At 47.4% G+C, this 20,638-nt stretch overlaps 1 protein-coding gene across 1 annotated transcript in view; it reads left to right on the top strand.

Annotated features, from left to right (window-relative positions):
* St3gal2 (ST3 beta-galactoside alpha-2,3-sialyltransferase 2) overlaps positions 1-18,407 on the top strand; it is a 52,434-nt gene extending 34,027 nt beyond the window's left edge. The window contains exons 2-7 of the mRNA XM_034523139.1: positions 2,243-3,590; positions 7,705-7,898; positions 12,791-12,970; positions 15,404-15,449; positions 15,850-15,969; positions 16,619-18,407. Coding sequence (XP_034379030.1) covers positions 3,252-3,590; positions 7,705-7,898; positions 12,791-12,970; positions 15,404-15,449; positions 15,850-15,969; positions 16,619-16,792 — 1,053 coding nt within the window. The 5' untranslated portion in view covers positions 2,243-3,251 and the 3' untranslated portion in view covers positions 16,793-18,407. The remainder of the gene's footprint in view (positions 1-2,242; positions 3,591-7,704; positions 7,899-12,790; positions 12,971-15,403; positions 15,450-15,849; positions 15,970-16,618) is intronic.
* Positions 18,408-20,638: the final 2,231 nt, after the last annotated feature.

Here is a 20,638-nt window from a genome sequence, read left to right on the forward strand (position 1 = left end):
AGAAAGAAAACCATGGGTGAAATCTTACCTCCAAGTGGGTTCTTGGAGATTAGGGTGGTCTCAATTTCCCGGCCCATGCACCAAAATGTAAGACCACACACACACACACACACACACACACACACACACACACACAAAGGGAGGACCTCCCTCAAACCTCAGGAATTCACGGCCACCCAATTACTCACAAAACACCATTCTTGATGCAACAGCAAGAGGTATGTTTTGGGGTCAGTCGACTGATGCCGAGACTCCCACAGGGGCAGAGGAGTGTCGACCCCATCGGCTGGGAGTGGAGGGCTTATACAGGGAAGAACCACAAACCATAGGGGTAGAGGGGGTAACCAAGGAAACATAACACAAAACAGTAGAAAGTCTCAAAAAGCCCCAACTCGTAATTCAGCCAGAGTCATGCGGAAACATCTTGTATACTCATCTTTCTCAAGACTGTAACCTTGCCCAACCATCTATCTTGCAGTCAGCCAGTTTCTGGGACCACCCAGATGACTTGCATCTTTCTTTGTGGTCAGGAATGTGTCTTCCCACTTTGGGCCTTCCCCACCCACAGGTGGGTTCTCTTCTCCAAGGTCTGAGGAATGCAATCCAGCAAGTGTCCTCTGACTCAGGGATAATGTACCCCTCCTGGAATGTAACTCCGGGGCAGTGAAGGCCTAAAATCTTACATTCAGTTCTGCTTCCTTAAACTAGTGAACCTGCATTCTTTTGCTCAGGTCTAGGGGTCATAAAAACTTCCTATAGTTTCATAAGTTTTTTATATCTTTCATTCTCACATGAGATCAGAAGCACACAACTTTGTAGAGATGATTCTTTTAAGTCTGCTCCGGGGATTAAACAAAGGCTGTTAAACTTGTACACTGAACCATCTTTTGTTTGTTTGTTTGTTTGGTTTGGTTTGGTTTGGTTTGGTTTTTTTTTTTTTTTTTTCAAGACAGGGTTTCTCTGTGTAGCCCTGGCTGTCCTGGAACTCACTCTGTAGACCAGGCTGGCCTCGAACTCAGAAATCCACCTGCCTCTGCCTCCCAAGTGCTGGGATTAAAGGCGTGCGCCACCACCGCCCGGCTACACTGAACCATCTTGCTGGGTTGTTTTTTATTATTATTTTTGTTTTTGTTACTACTTTGAGGCAGAATCTCGGGTCTCTTGTGGCCCCTTAGCTGGTCTCAGATTTACTACTGAACATCCCCCAGCTCCTCATCTTCCTCTTGCTTCCTCCTGGGGTTGCAGGCTTCTGTCTTTTTAACACAGATCCTAAGACTTTGCCTGCAGCTTCCACAGCAGCCAGAGGACCCTAGAATATCTGTCCACAGCCTTCAACAACGGAGGGATAGGGTTGCAAGACCTGCGGGTCACATCAGAGCTTACTCTGGCTGGCTGCATTTAAAGAGATGGTTTACGAGATGCCCTGAGCATGGATTCAGACTCCTTTCCCTGTAGCCTCTTCTCCCTGCTGTGTGCTAGGGACAGCATAGAGCCTCGGGTCGCTGGCACTAACAGGATGGGACTCTAGAAGTTCATTCTGTCCTTAATACACAGATGAAGGCAGCTACCCAGGGGGCTGGTTGGTGGTTGTTCCGAGACCAGAAACCTCTTCTCTTGACATGTTTTCCCTGTATATCAGAGCAGGAAAGATTGTTCATGGTTCACCGAACCAATCAGAAATGTTGCCTGGACAGTCCACACCTGAGAAATCAGAGACTAGTTTCTGCCAGCTTCCTATGGGCACTACAAGTTCCTTGAGAGCATTATGTGGGGGAAGCCATTATTCTCAGACCTTGGGATCCTCCCTAGGCCAATTTCCTCTCAGTTTTGTCCAAAAGTAACTAACTACACATAGCTGGACAAGGCTTTCTAAATGGAGTGTGTTAGCCCTTGCCATTGGACCCAGGGGAAATTAACTTATTCCTTGTTTATTCTCGGGCTAATTAATGAAGGTGCAGTCCTCTGAGGCTGGGAGTTAGACAAAGTGATGCTATCCGTGGACGGTTTGAGGGAAGAGCCTTTTCTTTTGTCTACCCTTTTGTTGACTGGCATCTCTTTTACTGGTGACTGTCTCCTCTGAGACCATGGGCGGGGCCTCTGTGTGGGTGGGGGGAGGGGAGAGAGATTGAGAGAGAGAGAGAGAGAGAGAGAGAGAGAGAGAGAGAGAGAGAGAGAGAGCATGTGTATGTATGTTCAGGTTCTACTGTCTAGCTGCATATTCTTTTTCCTCTCTGAATTTCAGGGTCATGCTGTGGCAGCCTGGCGCCTGACAGGTGAGAAAGAGCCTGCCAGGGGATCACTGGCTGGCAGGAGCCAAGGGCAGGACGGCCTCACCCCAGAAGCAAGGGTGGGCAGGACAGCTGCCCTGCCTAGGCCAACAGTCCCAGGAAGGAGTCTGGAGTCCTAACTAGGAGCTTCATACAAGCTCTGCCGACCCACATGGCTTAGAATCCGGCACCTTGCTGAGCAGCGGCCGTTCCCAGCTCCAGAGGACCCCACAGGATGTGTAGGTGATTGTGATCTACTGTGCCCTGCAGCTGGAGCTGCGATCTCCAGGAGAAGGGACCAGCAGCACCTCTCATGGGAAGCAGCAGGCCAGATGCTACGGAGAAGGTCTTGGTTTTTGCAGCCCTGACGCCCATGAAGACTACTGGTTTTCTCTCTGGCCTTGAGTCAGGCTCTTTTCCCTTGGCCAAGGAGTTGGACCAGGACGGCCTGCAAGTGTACAGAGGACTCGTGAGTGGAATGCAGGCCCCCTGAAGCCCGTGTGCTCTCCGCTGTAATCAGGGTTCCAGGGATTCCCCACTGCAGGGGAGGAGGGGCTGCCTTAGCGTCTGCTCATGAACCACAAGGACCCAGACTGCTCCAGACTGGACCTTTTCAAGCCACCAAAGAGGGGGGTCCCCGGAGTTGGCTGCCAGCACTCACAAGGGACTAGAGGGCTGGGATGGACTGACCTCTGCCTTGACGGGGTGGCAGAAGACGCAGAGCCTTTGTGGCCCAGCTAGTGACTGAGAGACCTGATGAAGTTCTGAGCAGAGGCTCCAGTGGCTCAGGGACGGGGGGAGGGAGGGAGGCTATTCCTGCTTTCTCCTTTTGTTGAGGGAAGGTGTGGCAAGAGTCCCCTGCCACATCTCGTGCCCCTATGCCCTTTCTACGTGCTGCCAAAACAAGCAGGCTGCGCCGTGGCTGGCCCCACAGTGGGCCGGGAAAGGATTGGCCACGGTGACAGCTGCTCCGTGGCCAGCACAATGAAGTGCTCCCTTCGTGTGTGGTTCCTTTCTATGGCCTTCCTGTTGGTGTTCATTATGTCTCTGCTCTTCACCTACTCACACCACAGCATGGCTACCTTGCCCTACCTGGACTCGGGGGCTCTGGGTGGCACACACCGGGTGAAGCTGGTACCAGGCTATACTGGACTACAGCGCCTCGGCAAGGAGGGGATTTCGGGGAAAAGTTGTGCCTGCAGTCGCTGCATGGGTGATGCCGGCACCTCTGAATGGTTTGACAGCCACTTTGACAGTAACATCTCACCGGTCTGGACCAGAGATAACATGAACCTCCCCCCGGATGTCCAGCGGTGGTGGATGGTAAGAACTGCGGCCCCCTCCTAATTTCCTTTTGTTGTCTGATTTCCGGAATTGGTCCTCTTTATTTTGGAGCCATTGTGATCAGAGCCCCCTTTTGGACTTAGGGTATCCGTCTTATGACTGACTCTCCCAGCACCCTGACAAAGCAGGAAGCCCATCTGATCTGAGCCCTATCCCTGGATCACAGGTTGCTGACAGGCAGAATGAGCTCTGACCTGGAAGGAGAGAGAACTACTATTTGTGGTGCTTGTAGGAGTCCATTGTAGACACCCTGCCCCCAAAATGCTCTGGGCTCTGGTAGGCAGCACCAATGGCCAGACCAGTCTAAGTGGTGACTTGGAGGCCATGCTTAGATAGAGCCCTGCCTATTAGGAGGCAGAAAGCCACCCCACAGCTGCAGCAAGTGCTGCCCTGTTGGCAGGTACCTCATGCTTCTCCCTCCAGCATCTTATATTTCCAAAATTCTTATTATTATTTGGTGTGTGTGTGTGTGTGTGTGTGTGTGTGTGTGTGTGTACATGTATGATGTATGTAGTAGGAGCTGTGCGGGTACTACAGTGTACATGTAGAGATTATAAGACAACTTTGTGGAAGAGATTGAACTTAGGTCGCCAGGCTTGTGCAGCGAGCACCATTTCTCCCCAGTCTTCTTGTCTGCCATCCTCCAGCCTCTCTTCCCAGACTCCAGGAGCCTGAATCTGTGTGTACAGTGTATATACGTTTTTATTTTAGTATGAGAATGCATGTTCTTTGTGCATGTGTTTCTGTGCCCTCAGAGGATAGAAGAGAGCTTTGGATCCCCTGGAATTGGAGTTACAGACAATTGTGAGCCACCATATGGGTGTTGGGAATTGAACCCCAGGGCCTCTGGAGAGCAGCCAGTGCTCTTACCGGCTGAACCATCACTCCAGCCCCTGTATGTGCTGTGCAAGTTTTATGTGTGTGCATACATGCAGAATTATGCTTTTGGAAGCCAGACGTTGTGAAATATTGACTTAATCACTATCCACCTTATTTTTGTTGTTGTCGTGGGTCTTTTTGTTTGCTTCCTTTTGTTTTTAGGAGACAGAGTCTCACTGTGTAGCTCTGACTGTCTTGGAATTCACTCTGTAGACCAGGCTAGTCTTGAACTCACTTGAGATCCACCTGCCTCTGCCTTCTGAGTGCTGGGATTAAAGACATGTGCCACCATACTGGCCATTCCACCTTAATTTTTGAGATAGGGTCTCAAGAATCTGGAGCTTGGTGGTTTGGTGATTTGGTTAAGCTGGCTGGCCTGTGAGATTCTAGACATCTGTCTGTATATCTCTGGCACCATATTACAGAAATGCACTCCCCCATCTGGCTCTTACATAGGTGCTGGGGAACTCAGGTCCTCATTGTTTGTATGATAGCTTCTTATTGCTGAGGTATTCCAGAAATAAGAGATTTTAAGACTGCATATTCTAATTGGTAAATGTTGGCTCAGAGTAACTATAAACACTTCAGGAGTTCCTCTTGGTGCTTTACAGTTGCTGGAAAAGATTGCTCTGGCTTGGGAGGGAGCGTTGGAGCACCGGAGCCTCAGAGGGGCCTATAACAGGTCCATTCCTGGTTTGCTAGGTCCTAAGATCTTTTTGCTTTTCATGTCCTCCACCCTGCCCCCATCATCGCATCACCGGAGCATCACTTCCCAGGTTCTGCAGGGCCATCTGGTTGCCTCCTGGGCCAAGAATGGAACCTTGTAGGCTGCCTGCTCTCCCTGGCGTGGAGAGGCAGTTCCTGGTCCCTGTTTCTCCTGCCAGTATAGGAACAAGATGCCTCTCCTCTCATTCTTCATGGATGTGAGGATGCACACATTTATCAAGACAGCTATCCAGAACCTATTTATTGGCCCAGACTATTAGAGTCCTCCGAGACCAGCGTCTGTAGAGCAGAGGTTCAGAGGAGCCCCACAGGACCTTCTAGCAGAGTCCTGCCTGTCACTTTCAGCTACAACTTTGTTTTATGGAGAAAAATCAAGGTTCAGAACGCGCTCAGTGTCTGCCTGGTGTTACAGTCTCAGCACTGGCCTTATTCCCCGGGAACGAGACAGGCCTCTGGTCACAGGAATGCAATTCTGTTTAGGAACAATGTTCCTCAACCCACACATCTTCCTGTTCCCCACAGCCACGCCCCTTTTGCCACAAAGTTGAGAATTCTTATCTCAGAGGCAGACTTCTGCTCCAGAAAGATCTCTGGTTCCCTGAGCAGCTCCTGCTTGCCCACAAACCCAGCGCCTCATTCTACAGCAGTGTTGTTGCTGAGTGTCTAAGGCCAGGGCTTGGGATGTACTAGGCAAACGCTCCATCCCAGAGCGTCTTCTCTCAGCTCTTGGTCCACAGCTTTTCTTTTCTTGTATTTGTTTGTTTATTTATTTACTTGCTTGTTTTTGAGACAAGGTTTCTCTGTGTGGCCCTGGCTGTCCTGGTACTCACTCTAGACCATGCTGGCCTCGAACTCAGAGATTGCCTGCCTCTGTCTCCCAGCTTTTTTTTTTTTTTTTTTTTTTACCTGACTCTCCTTAGAATCTTGAATGTTGGGATTGTAGGTATATATCATCACATTGGGCTTGGTTTTGTTTTTGCTTTGAGACAGGATCTTATATGACCCTGACTGGCCTGGAACTCACTATGTAGACCAAACTAGCATTGAACTCACAGAGATCTGCCTGTCTGTGTCTCCTGGGTACCGGGGCAACGTGCCTCCATACCTGACATTGCTCTGTTTCTTTGAGACAGGTTTCATTATGTATTCCCGGCAGCCTCAAACTTAGGATCCTCTGGCCTCAGCCTTCTGAGAGCTCACGGCATTTTTTACTTTATTCTGTTTTGTTTTTCTGTTTTGTTTTGTCCTGCCTGTCCTTGCTCTGTAGAGCAGGCAGGCCTGCTTCATTTTGTCTATGGTATTTTAAAGTGTTAATTTCAAAGTATTAGTTGATGGCCCTATGTCATGGAACAAGTCCAGTCCACTGTTTTTTAAAAATATTTATATTACCACTATTTAACATTCAGAGGATTTCATGTGAAATATCTATTTTTAGTTTCTCCTGGAAATTTTCTTATGTGGCAACAAGCTGGTTTTTAAGTATTTTAAAAATGTATTCTCTCTCTCTCTCTCTCTCTCTCTCTCTCTCTCCCTAGTCCCCCCCCCCCGTGTGTGTGTGTGTGTGTGTGTGTGTGTGTGTGTGTGTAGCATGTGCATGTCACATCACATGTGTGGAGGTCAGAGTCAATTCTTTCCTTCAATTTTATGGGTCCTACGATTTGGATGTTGGTCATCAGGCACGGCAGCAGGTGCCTTCACCTGAGACATCTCAGTGGCCCGTAGATTTCCTTTTTTTTTTTTTTTCCTGATAAGCCTGTGATCTTTTGTTTGTTGTGTACCCCACCTCCTTTATTCCTGTGTGCCACTGGCCTAACCCCATTGAACATTTGTACTGTGGCAGGTATGGTGGTATGCTGTAATCCCAGCACTCAGGAGGTCAAGTGAGAGGAACACTGTGTACAGGGCCAGCCAGGGTTACATGCTGAAACCTTGTCTCTAACAAAACTCAGTACTTAGAAGGCAGAAACAGAAGGGTTTCAAGGCTAACCTCATTCACTTGAGTCTTTGTTGATCGTTAGCAGTTTGGATTCCAGCTCTTTTTTCTTTTTTTTTTTTTTTTCCGAGACAGGGTTTCTCTCTGTAGCCCTGGCTGTCCTGGAACTTACTCTGTAGACCAGGCTGTAGACCAGGCTGTAGAGGGGAACCCAGTTTTGGAAAAGTTTCCTGAAGTACATTACTCTGCTTTATGGCCTAGGACCATAAGCCCCTTCAAAATGCCTCAGATAGCACTTGGGACACCCACACCCCAAGCCTCTCTAAAGCACTGGAGGGGCGGCTCATGACTGGCAGGCAGGGTGCTAGGTACTGTTATCTCCATAGTGAGACTGACTGAGAGTCAAGACGTTGCTACCATGAAGAGAAGTTCCTCAGGGCTTGGGAAAGGTATTCCCAGACAGCCCTGTGCGAGGAGGGCTGTACGGCTCTGACTGGAGGGGAAGTTTGAAGAGGTGAGAATTTCTCCACCCTCACAGGCATCTCCCCTGCCCAGATGCTGCAACCCCAATTCAAGTCACACAACACCAACGAAGTGCTGGAGAAGCTGTTTCAGATCGTGCCTGGTGAGAACCCCTACCGCTTCCGGGACCCCCAACAGTGCCGGCGCTGTGCTGTGGTCGGGAACTCAGGCAACCTTCGGGGCTCTGGCTATGGGCAAGAAGTGGACAGCCACAACTTTATCATGAGGTGAGCTCTCATAGAACAGGCAGAGGGACAGGGAAGACAATCCATAAGGCATCCTTGTCTCTTTGGTTTCTGTTTGTTTGCTTGGTTTGGATTGTTTTTAACATTATTTAGTTTTCAGGCTATCAGAGGACAGCTTGTAGGAGTGCTTCCACCACATGGGTCCTATGAACTAAACTCAGATTTTCAGGTTTGGTGGCAAGCTCTTTTATCCACTGAACCATCTTGCCAGTCTTCTTTGATCTTTTCTGCTAGGGTACAAGTACCAGTTGCCCAGTGTGCCAAGGGACACCGGCACCCAGAGGCTTCAGTTAATAATCCTGGTCTCTCTTCCCAGGTTTTCAAGGTTGGGTGTGGAGTAAGTGTTCAAAATACACATTTTTGGAGCTAGAGAGGTGTCTCAGTGGTTAGGAACACTTGCTGTCCTTGCAGAGGACTGGAATCTGGTTCCCAACATCCATATGGCAGCTAAAAGTCATCTGTGTGTGTGTGTGTTTGAATATATACATATATATGTGATACATGTATATAGATATACAATATATATATAATATGAATATGCATATATAATTTAAAATAATAATAAATATATATTTAAAAAACAATGTTACTGGCAGGAAGTATTCCTGTTTCCCTCCCTACTCACCAAGGCAGGGTTTCTTTGTGTAGCAATGGCTGTCCCGGAACTCAATGTGTATACCAGTCTGGCCTTGAACTCCAGAGATCTACCACCACCTGGAGGCAGGAGGTGTTCTTGTTGCTATCCATTCTACTGCCCTTGTGGTACACTAAATCAACTTATCTTCTTTTAAAAAGGGTGAGGTGACTGTGGTAGCACACATTTATGGATCTTAGCTCCTGCAAGCTGAGGCTGAAATATCCCAAGGCCAGCCTCAGGTTCCACAGTAAGCTTATGGCTTTAAAAAAAAAAAATCTCAAAACAAGTCATGGTGGTGCATGTCTTTAATCCCAGCACTTGGGAGGCAGAGGCAGGCGGATCTTTGTAAGTTCCAGGCCAGCCTGATCTACAAAGCCAGTCCAAGACACTCAGGGCTCTGTTACATAGAAAAACTCTGTCTCAAAAGACAAAGAAACAAAACAAAAATCTTAAAGCTAGGCACAGTAGCCCACACCTTAAACCCTAACACTTGGAATGCAGAAATCGGTGACTCTCTGAGCTTGAAACCAACCATGGGTACATAGTGATACTCTGTCTCAAAAAACAAAAACCCCAAAACCACACGCTGAGGATATTGTAGTGTTGGTAGAGTGTTTGCCCGGGTGCCAAGGCTCTGGGTTTGAGGCCCAGCATAGCAGCACACACCTGTATAGAGGTAAGAGGCAAGAAGTTCAAGTTCATCTTCAGCTTCTTAGTGAGTTCAAAGCCAACCTGGGATACACAAGGCCCTCCTTGTCTCAAAAATCAGTGAAGAGGGTTAGGGAGAACCAGCATTCAGGTTTAAATGCACCCATGTAAAAGCTGGACATTGTAGCGTGCACCTGTATCCCAGTGCTGGTGGTATGGTGATTGGTAGATCCTGGAGGCTTGCTGGTAAGCAAGTCTAGCCAAAATTGTTAAGTCTTGGTTCAGGGAGAAAACCTGTCTTAAATAATGAGATGTGAGGTGGGGGAAGTGGCCCAGTGATAAACGCAGTTGTTGAGCAACTCTGACAACCTGAGTTTGGAATCTCAGAGCCCATATAAAAGCCAGATGCTGTAGCACAGGCTTCTTTGATTCCAGTGTTCCCCTATAGGGAGCTGAGAGGCAGAAACTGGACATTCTCCAGAAGTTTGAGCACCCATTCCCCTAGCCAACACCATGGCAAGGAGACCCTGTCTCAGGTAGAAAGGTGAGGACTGACATCCAGACTCTGCTCTCTGGCCTCCACACATGTCCCATGGCATATGGGCACCAATACACAAACAAGGACACACAAAGAAATAAAGGGGAATCAAGAGAAGATTCCCATTGTCAATGCACATGAACACACACATACATACACACACATACATATGCGCACACACACATGAATGAATGAATGAATGAGTAAATAAAATACTAAAAATGCCAGGTTTTTTCTAAACATTGCCTAGGATAGGCATTGCAGAAAGACCAGATTTCCCGAGAGGCAGAAGGCTTTTGTCGTAGAAACCATTGCTGTCTCCATAGCAACGCCAACACAGCAATTTATCTCTTGAGGCTTTCCATATTTTTTTTGTAAGATCTTCTTCAAGATGAGAAACGGTGACGGATGTGGAAATAGAATACTGACTTCCACCCAGAGCTCCAGAGCCACCTGGATTACCCTCATCTTCCAGCTCCTGGCACTTTAAAGGGAAGGAAGCTGGAAGCTGCCACAAGAACTCTGTCTACTGAGAGAAGGTGGACAAGATCAGGAGTTGAGGCTTCCATGGCTTCCCTTCAGCTCCGGGACACTCTGACAGCCCAAGGAAACTCAGATAGCCGAATACCCGCTTCTCTGGCCAACTCTATCATTTGGTTCCTCGGTGATGGTTGGGAAACCTCAGGGGTCAAAGCCTGCAGCCTAAAAGCTGTGATTTCTTCTGACATGTGGGTGTCCAAGCTGCAGACACACCCACAGAGTCTCCTTCACATGAGGCAGGATCAAGATACAGTGTTTGGAGTGGTCCCTAGAGTTGCTTTTTAGAAACGGTGACCCAGAGGGTAGTTGGCTGTCGGTGGTCTATAGAAAGAGCCAGGTGGCAGTATTGGTGGCTGTTTGCAGATCTCTCTTGATTGGGAACCAGAAAGGAAGCCTTTCATCCCAGAATCAGGGCGAGCAGTGAAACAGAGCTGTCTTCTCACCTCCAGCTGTCTCCCCCTGTAAATTCTCTGATCTCTCAGCTTATGACATAACTGGAGTTGAGCACTTCTTGCCTCCCCTGGGCAGCTGATCCATCTAGCTCCTGGCATTGTCAGGTGACAGGATGCATGGTGTTAGCACTTCGCCCCAAGTAAAGAGTGAGCCACCCTGCCTAGCCTTTCTTTGGCTGCTAAGGGCACCTGGGAGCAGATAGGTTTCTGGAATACATGGCTCCATGTCCCAGAGATCTATGTCATCTTCTGGCCCCTTTCCAGGACTTATGTAGACTGAGTCAGCGTCTCCAAAAGAATGCCATGTTCCTCCCTGTTCCTGTGGAGGCTGTGAGACATCTTCTTGGACTTTAGTTTGAACCTTCATTCCCACCCTCGAGCTGCCTGGGACCTGAAGCAGGTAGAAGAGGAGTGAAGGAAGCCGACGGTCCCACCGCCAGGTCCAAGGGGACACTTCTTGACTCTAAGTAGACTGGCTAATCAGTGGAGAAAGCTAGCAGTGAGCCTGTAAAAGCCAGCCTAGGGCAACCATACTTTTTCCCTTCCCCCATTACACAAAACAGTGGGTTTTATTTCAATATTTTCATATATATATATATATAATTAGTTTTGATTGTAGTCATCCACCATTAACTTCTCTTGTTCCTCTTTCTTTATAATTGTCTGCTTCGTCCTCTCAAATAATCTTTTCAACCCCTTTTTTCCCTAAAATTGGATAGTCACAGTTCTTTGATCTCCAGGGCTTGGTCTGTCTCTGGTATTGGGTGGCGGTGCCACATGCCTTTAATCCCAGCACTCAGGAGGCAGAGGCAGGCAGATCAATGAGTTAGAGGACAGCCTGGTCTACAGAGTGAGTTCTGGAACAGCCTGGGCTACACAGATGAGCCCTGTCTCGAAAACAAACAAAAACTAAAATAACAACAAAAGATAAAGTTTGCTGCTTAGGTCTTCAGAAGCATAAATCTGGATTCCAGCATCTGCCCAGCCCAGTATCACCAGCCGAAGAATTCTTCCATGTCCTTCTTGCCTTTTCTATCCACAGGCAACTGAAGTATTTCCTTACCTTCTCTGACACTTCTGTTACCGGGAGAGGAACAGAAGGCAAACAGCACAGGTTCTCTGTGGCACAGGAAGCCTACACCCAAACAAGAGAATGGTGCCAGGCACTCAGACAGGGGAAGTTTGTACAGTTTCGTAGAGCTGGCCTGAAAGCTAGGGAGGTTCATGGAGACGGTTCCTCCCTCCTGGGTCCCTGTGCCATAGTGAAAGAGCAGAGCTTCTGGTCACCCTGCTGTGGTAGAAATGATGTCACAAGGCGCTCTGTCCTCAGGGGACAGAAATGTCCCCGTAACAGCAGAAAACAAGACCAACAAGCTCCTGCTTAGAGCCTGTGACATAAGATGTTTACCAAAATGGGAGGCTTGCCGTGATGTAGGGGTACATCTCTGTAATCCCAGCACTTGGGGGGTGGAAGCAGGAGGTCAGGAGTTCAAGGCCAACTTTAGGTACACAGTAAATGTAAAACCAGTCTGGGCTGTCTGAGATCCTGTCTCAAAAAGGAATGGGGCGGGGGGAGGGACTTTCCACCCTTAGGATGTTTCACTGAGTAGACCTGGGTTTGTTACCAACATGTAAAATGTACCCTGTCCTGGTACCTAAGTGGTATTCAGTTAATGAATGCACAAAGTGTACCCACCAGTTCTTTGATTAATAGAATAGTTTTTATCTTTACGTAAGCAGCCATTGCTGAGTCAAAGTATATATCATTTTATACATTTTTTTCTTTCTTTCTTTCTTTCTTTTTTGTTTTGTTTTGTTTTGAGACAGGTGTTACGCTGTAGCTCAGGATGGCCTCAAATGTGTGGCAATCCTCCTGCCTTAGCTTCTTGAATGCTGGAACTATGGGCATTAGCCATCATGCTGAGCTTCCTTTTTTATTTTTGATGAGTGCCAAATTATCCTCTAAAACCCATGCACCACTTCTCTCTCTCTCTCTCTCTCTCTCTCTCTCTCTCTCTCTCTCTCTCTGTCTCTGTCTCTCTCTCTCTCCTCTTTTTAGGATGAATCAGGCACCAACTGTGGGCTTTGAGAAGGATGTTGGCAGCCGAACAACTCACCATTTCATGTACCCGGAGAGTGCCAAGAACCTGCCTGCCAATGTCAGCTTCGTGCTGGTCCCCTTCAAGGCCCTGGACCTAATGTGGATTGCCAGCGCCCTCTCCACAGGACAGATCCGATTGTGAGCCTTTTTGCTGGCTGAGTAGCATATGGGCGCCAGGAGTCCATTGGGAGGGCTTGTCTCTGAGTTCAAAATATTCTCTAATAGAATTAGTGAGAAGTAGAGGCTCAAATGGTGGCTTAGCTGAAGGCATAGCTCATTCTGTGCCTCTTCCTATGTGGTGCAGCTTGGTGTACTTGTGGCAAAACTATGATTGCCCAGTTTGGACTGGTCTCTTGAGGAGGCAGCTCTGGACTGTGGGGTTCTTTTCCCTAAATTGTCTTTGAGATCATAATTCTATCACAGCTGGGAACCCTGGGCAATCCATTTCACTGAGGGTTCATTCTTGTTCTTTTGTTTTAAGATGTATGTATGTATTTTATGTATAAGAGCCAGAAGATGGTATCAGATCACATTACAGTTGGTTGTGAGCCACCATGTGGTTGCTGGGAATTGAACTCAGGACCTCTGGGAGAGCGGTCAGTGCTCTTAACCACTGAGCCATCTCTCCAGCCCTGGTTGCTTTTTCTATTTATTGTTGTTGTTGTTGGTTTGTTTGTTTTTTTTTAATTTCTGAGACAAGCTCTTGATAAGCCACTAGAACTGGCCTTAAGCTTTCTGTGCAGCTGAAGCAGACCTTGGGCTTGTGGTCCTCACTAGCTTTTCCACTAGCTAGGGTTCCAGGTCTATGTCACAAGGTGTAGTTTATGAAAGGATTGTCAGGTTTACATTTTTAAAAAATATGTATTTATTTATGTGTATGTGACTGAGTGTATATATGTGCACCATATGTGTGCAGGAGCCCAAGGAGGTTGGAAGAGGACATCAGATTCCCAGGATCTGGAGTTATGGGTGGTTGTGAGCTACCATGTGTGTGCTGGGAACTAAATCTGATTCCTCTGAAAGAGCACTGAAGGCTTTGTAACCACTGAACCATACCTCAGCCCCGTGCTTTTTCTATTTAATTACCTAGTTTGCTTGTGTGTTTGTTTAGTGTGTGTCTGTTTCTTGAGACAGGGTCTCATGTAGTCAAGACTGGCTTTGAACTAATTCTCCTGCCTTCACCTCTACAATTCTTGGATATAAGGATATGCCACTATACCTACCTACCAAATCTTAAAAACAAACAAACAAGAATTGTATTTATTTTAGATGTATGAACGTGTGCCCAGTGCCTGAGGATGTCAGAAGTGGTGTGAACATGTCCCTTGAGTTCAGTCCCCCAGAACCCACATGGTAGAAGAGAACCCATTCTTGCAAGTTGTCCTCAGACTTGCATGCTACGGCACTTGTACACCCCAGCACACAAATAAATGAAATAAAAACTTTTAAAATGTATAAACCAATAGCATTTTGATGAATTCAGAATGCTGTAAACACGGCAATTAACGTTAGAAATGTCTTCATGTTCTAAAGGTCTTTGATGCCACAATAACCTAGTTGTCTTCCCCGTCCCCAGTCCTAAACAACCACATGGTTTACTCTGACTAACCTTATATGTGGTTAAATATTATAAAAACCACTTTTTTAATCCTTGCTGATGTATGACATTCAATAAGGTCAATGTTCATACAAGCCACGCACAATCACACAAAGGAACTGTGTCCTTTATACATTACACGGTCTCCACCTGCTCCTGCCCACCTGTGTTCCACTGTCTGCATGACTTTCTGCTTATTCATGACACATTTTCAGTCTTCCATTGAAAGTAAATGTACTCCATCATTGTGGTGAACACACCATATTTTGTTCTTCTACTTATCAATATGGACATATGGATGGTCTTCACTTACTGGCTGTGGTCCCCATTTCTTTATCTTTAGTCATGTGGCACTCTATATTACTTGATTAGTGGTGCTGGGGATCACACCCAGGGCCTTGAAAATATTAGGCGTGTACGTGTAGACATACACGTTAAAAAAAAAAAGCCTAAATCTTTTTTTTTTTTTTTTTAAATAGTAAGAAGGTGGTTTAGCACTGGCTTATTCCTTATGGCTTGCTCATCCTGCTAACCCAGGACCACTAGCCCAGGGATGACTCCACCCACAATGGGCTGGGCCCTCCTTCATCAATCACTAATCAAGAAAATGCTTGAGGAATTATGGAGGAATCTTCTTGAGGATCAGATGCCACCAGCTTGTGTCAGGTTGATATTAAAGTAGGCAGCACACATGGCGAGTCTCAAATCAGCTAACCCAAGATGCAGAGTTAATCTAAGATGCAGAGTTCCCCAGCAGACAGCTTAGGGAAGGGTGAGACTGGAAGTCCCTAGGCTTGACTAAAACATCCCAATTTTATCCTGAAAGCCACTGAAGGTTTCTGATCAAGGCCCTGCAGCAGTAAACATGCAATGAGAATAGATCAGTCTAGAAACGGTGAGGGTGTCACCATTTGGTCATAAGGTGCAGATATGTTGCCATCTGAAAGGTTTTTTTTTTTCCTGTCTTCTTGCAGCACCTATGCCCCAGTGAAGTCCTTCCTTCGAGTGGACAAAGAGAAGGTAAGTTCCCTACCCCCTGGTCATTTGACCCTCACCATCATGGAATTTATGCTGGCTTACTGAAGGTAAGCCATCACCATCAAGATCTGCATCTGTGAGTCAGGTGGTGGTATTGCACATCTTTAATCCCAGTAGTGGGAAGCAGAGGCAGGTGGATCTCTGAGTTCGAGGCCAGCCTGGTCTATAGAGTGAGCTTCAGGATGGCCAGGGCTACACAGAGAAACCCTGTCTTGGGGGAGTGGGGGGATCCCACATCTGCTTGTATGCCTGACCCCTGTACTGACCACAGGAACCTAGAACACATGTGCAGCATTCCCAAGGAACTACTAGAAGCTGTTCAGAGCCTGGCCCGAATCGCCAGACCTCCAAACCCTTCACGTGCCTCTTACTCTCCTTGTAGGTCCAGATTTACAACCCAGCCTTCTTCAAGTACATCCATGACAGGTGGACCGAGCACCATGGCCGCTACCCCTCCACAGGAATGCTGGTGCTCTTCTTTGCACTACATGTGTGTGATGAGGTAGGCAGTCGGTGCCAGTGGAGAGCGGAAATAGAACCCAGAAGCAGGAAACAGCCCTTTCCCCATCTTAGCTGTGGTTCCAGGGAAGTAGTTTTTGTAGACAGAAACCATGTAGGTTAGGTTTTTTCATGTCTGTTATATTCCTATAAACAATATATTTGCATTTCCCGTTTTTATTACCTTTTTAAACTTACTAACAAAACTACTTCATTAAAAAGGCAAATTTGCCGGGCAGTGGTGGCGCACGCCTTTAATCCCAGCACTTGGGAGGCAGAGGCAGGCGGATTTCTGAGTTCGAGGCCAGCCTGGTCTACAGAGTGAGTTCCAGGACAGCCAGGGCTACAAAGAGAAACCCTGTCTCGAAAACAAAACAAAACAAAACAAACAAAAAAACAAAAACAAAATAAAAAGGCAAATTTATAGCAAGGTCATGGTGGTACCTGTAATCGGATACGGAGAGTCTGAGACAGGAGGATCATTTGAGGCCATCATGGGCCACATAAGACCCTGTCGTGGAAAAGCAAAACACAAATGAGAAAGGGACAGAAGAGGCAGCAGTCCCCTCTGAGTCAGTGTCCCTGTGCCAGGCCTGGGTGTCCCCCACCATGGTCCCTGACTCCCAGTGACCCCTGTGCCACCCTTCTCACAGGTGAACGTGTATGGGTTCGGGGCCGACAGCCGTGGCAACTGGCACCACTACTGGGAGAACAACCGGTACGCGGGCGAGTTCCGGAAGACAGGCGTGCATGATGCCGACTTCGAAGCCCACATCATTGACATGCTGGCCAAGGCCAGCAAGATCGAGGTCTACCGAGGGAACTGAGCAGCCCCGGACGCCTGCAGAACCAGTCACTTCTGGGTCCGGCAAGTGCCGGTTGCCGCCCACCAATCACTGCGCCGTCCCCAGCAACCAATCAGTGCTGCAGTTGGGAGGAGCTTCTTTCTTAGCCAATCATGCAACTCAAGGAGAACTTCCGGCGCCGCCGTCTCCACCAATCATGGCCTTGGGAGGCGGCGGGCCTCGACCCCGTCCCCCAACCCTGCTTTGGATAAGAATTTTTCTGCGTTTTAAGGGTCCGGGCTGGGGCTGGGCAGGAGCGCCTTGAACTGCTCATTTCCAGCTTAGGCCCGGTGGGTGAGTGAAGCCCTCCAAAGAAATGTGGTCCCGGTGAGACACTCTCCAGGGCATTCCGTGGCTCACCAGCTAGGAGGGAGTTGTATTCACCCCGAGGTGGGTTGACCGTCCTAGGGCCTCACTAGTGTCAGGAACGGGTAGGAAGCTCCACCGGGTCACATGCAAGGTGCTTCTCTCACGTGTGCCCTCACTCCTGTTCCCCACCACCTTCTCAGCGTCTGTCCTTAGGTTCTGGGCCTCCTCTCCAGCTCACCTGTTGATTTGGAGACAAAATGAGACCACCGGGACTCCGTTGCTTGTGCTCTCACACACATGGCCCATGTCTTTAGCCCTAGAGAGCAGTACGTTTGGACAGTAGGCTGGAAAGGAGAGCCCTGTGCATGTACCTTTTTCTTTCATTGTCACCCCAAAGAGGAGCAGGCAGCCTCTTGCTTGGGGATAAGATTTGCTTTGGACTCATGCTTTAGTTACCCTCAAGCTGCCAAGGATGGCTATCCAACCAAGATTGCTTGACAATTCTTTGCAGGCCTTGCAGATGGCTCAGAGCTTTGCTGGGGAGGAGCGGATTGGTGGCTGCCACGCATGCCTCCTCCTGTCCGCACCTTTACCCTGCTTACTCGCCTGTTCTTAACCTACTTTCCAGCTCCTAAAGTGCTGGCGAGTCAAGAATCAGGGGTTACAACTGGAAGCTACTTGCATGACTTGACCCAGGTCGCAGTTGAGATTCATTGGGAGAAAGGGCTTCAGTGAACGTCTCAGGCCCCAGAAAACACTTCCCTGCCGTGTCCACATTGAATATTTCCCATTCGTAATGAGTTGACATTACCAAGCAGCCTCCTGGTTTCGGGGGACAGTCACACATAGAATATTAATAGGTTTGGGATGAGGCAACAAGTACCCCTAAAAACTAATACATGGAGAACTTTGCTTGAGTCTGTTCCTTCCCAGTTTCAAAAGCACAGATGGAGGAAAAAGGGGTATACTGAGCAGGACTGTAGCAGAACCTCTCAGGGCTCTAACCATCCTCAGAGTCGCGGTACCAGTGGCTCTGTTCTTGCCTGTTTCCTTTCTGCTCATCTCAAGAAGCTGCTGGGATGAGAAGTGGGAAAGCAATGCAATTATGCCAAACAGTATTGAGAAGAATAATTTATTTTTCTTCCCTTTGTTTTGTTTAAACCATGAATCCCCATTCTAGAAAAGGTAGGTCCCAGCACCCACATCCTTTTCTTCTATAGTTATTTAAACATTCAGTTTTTCCTTCTGTTTCTTTTCCTGAATTAAAAAGAGCAAAGTCCGGAGAGTCCTCATCTGTTCTGAACTGTACCATCCTAGGTGTTTCTGAGGAGGCAAGGATGTTCTGGAGAACAAAGCAACTGATACACTCTTTAAGACTGAAGAGCTTAGTTCATGGGCTTTGCTCTCTGGAGTTCCCCCCGCCCCCAAAGGACTCTGAGTATTATGGTTTAAAAACTCAATTATTATGCCAGGCATGGTAGCATGTGCCTTTAATCCTAGCAGTTGGGAGGCTGAGGCTGGAAAATAAGTTAAAGGCTAGCCTCAACTATATGGTAACTTTCAAGCTAACCTGGGCTACATGAGACCCTTTCTCAAGGGGGGAAAAAAAGGAGCAAAAATTAACTCATTTTCCCCTATTTGGATTACTCTAAAAGAGTAATGACTTGGGAAGAATTTCTGGTTCAACTGAAATGGCCTTTTGTAAACAGGGCTAGGCTTATGTTGGTTCATCTCAGCACCCATAATGCAGTCCTTTCCCTGTGACTCCAGTGAGTTCTCTCTGGAGTTCTGACATATTTCTGCTTAGTCCGTTCTGACCATACTATATGTGGCCCACAGCTTGTTGCCAGTACAATGTGCTATGCAAAGGAACAGTTCTCTGGGGGAGCTGCTGGGGATAGTGCCTCTCCGAGCTTTGCCTATCACTAAGGATAAATGCTTAAATAAACCAGTAGGGTGACTGGAAAACTGGGGGAAATGTTGGGTCTGCACCTTAAACCACTTACTAAAATAGGTGTCATATGAATCTCAGAACTAAATTTAAAAACCCCACAGTCAGTGGCATTTTTTCTTTTTCAAGATAAGCGTTCCTCTGGGTAGCCCTGGCTGTCCTAGAACTCACTCTGCAGCTGGCCTGAAATGCAGAAATCCTCCTGCTTCTGCCTCCCAAGTGTTGGAATTACAGGTGTGCATCATCACTGTCCAGATAGATTTCTTCCCCTACCCCAGCTGTTGTGACTCATTCCTAGTCTTCAGGACGTTGAGGTGTATGAAACTTACTTTCTGAGAGGCTGTCATATACTTATGCTCTGTAGACAGGCTGCTCCCAAATTCATCAGCTTTGCCTCCTGAGTTCAGGAACTATCAGTTCCTGATAGAGCCACTACTATCCTGCTAGGGGGCATGCTATTTAACAAAAAGCTAAGACACCAGACACTTCCTTGATAACTTGGTCCATGAGGTTTTGCCCTCTGGTTGTTTAACCATGATAAGTTTCTGAAACTGGGGCGGGAGGACTGTTCTGTTAAAATAGACCAATGTAGAGGGGCAGCATTAGTTTTATGTTCATGGACAGAACATAAAAGGATGACACTAGGGTAACTGGGTAAAACAGCCATGGCCTGGGGATGAGCCATTTTTGCTCTATTCTTAGTCCAGACTATCTGCCTTGAGGGTTTATTATTATTATTTTGCTTTTTTCACATGGTTTCGCTTTGCAGACCAGGCTGGCCTCAAACCCAGAGATCTGTAGGCCTCTGCTCTGAAAGTGCTGGAGTGTGCCACCACTACCCCGCTATTGGCCCCCTCCCTTTTTTAACTTTACATGCCTTGGTGTTTTGCCTGCATGTGTCAGATCCCCTAAAACTGTAGTTACAGTTCTGGGCTTCCATGTGAGTGCTGGGAATTGATCCTGGATCCTCTGGAAGAGCAGCCACTGATGTCACTGCTGAGCTGTCTCTCCAGCCCTTTCTGCCTTATTTTTGAGACCTATGTTCATTTTCAGTGTCACCATTTGGGTCAGTGCAGGCGGTAACTATCATCCCATCTTGTTTTGTGCCTTCTCACTCCATTCCCCTTCTTTGAAACTAACCCACAGTGCTCAGACACCTGCACACACACACACACACACACATGCAAACCTTGCTGTCTCCTGCACTTCCTTTCCCAGGCTGATCTTGATTAATCTCATACCTGCTCTCCCGTGCTTACCCTCATTCAAGGGCTAAAACTCTAGCCCACATACTGGTACTTCTCTTCTGTGGAACCAAAACATTTCAGATACAAAAGTGTCTAAACATGTTTTCTCTTTTTTCCTTTCCTATTGTTGTTGTATAGGCTAAATCCCTGAATTCCGGGCTCAGTCATCTTAAGATCTACATGAACATAAACATGACTCTCAAGGAAAGATGCTTTTAGTTTTGTTTTTGAGCCATGTTCTCTTAATATAGCTCTGGATATTCTGGAACTAAAGAGATCTTGCCACCAGAGTGCTGGGATTAAAGGTAATTTATGTCTCTG

This window comes from Arvicanthis niloticus, chromosome 18 (assembly GCF_011762505.2).
Source record: "Arvicanthis niloticus isolate mArvNil1 chromosome 18, mArvNil1.pat.X, whole genome shotgun sequence".
In the NCBI taxonomy this organism is placed as follows: Eukaryota; Metazoa; Chordata; class Mammalia; order Rodentia; family Muridae; genus Arvicanthis; species Arvicanthis niloticus.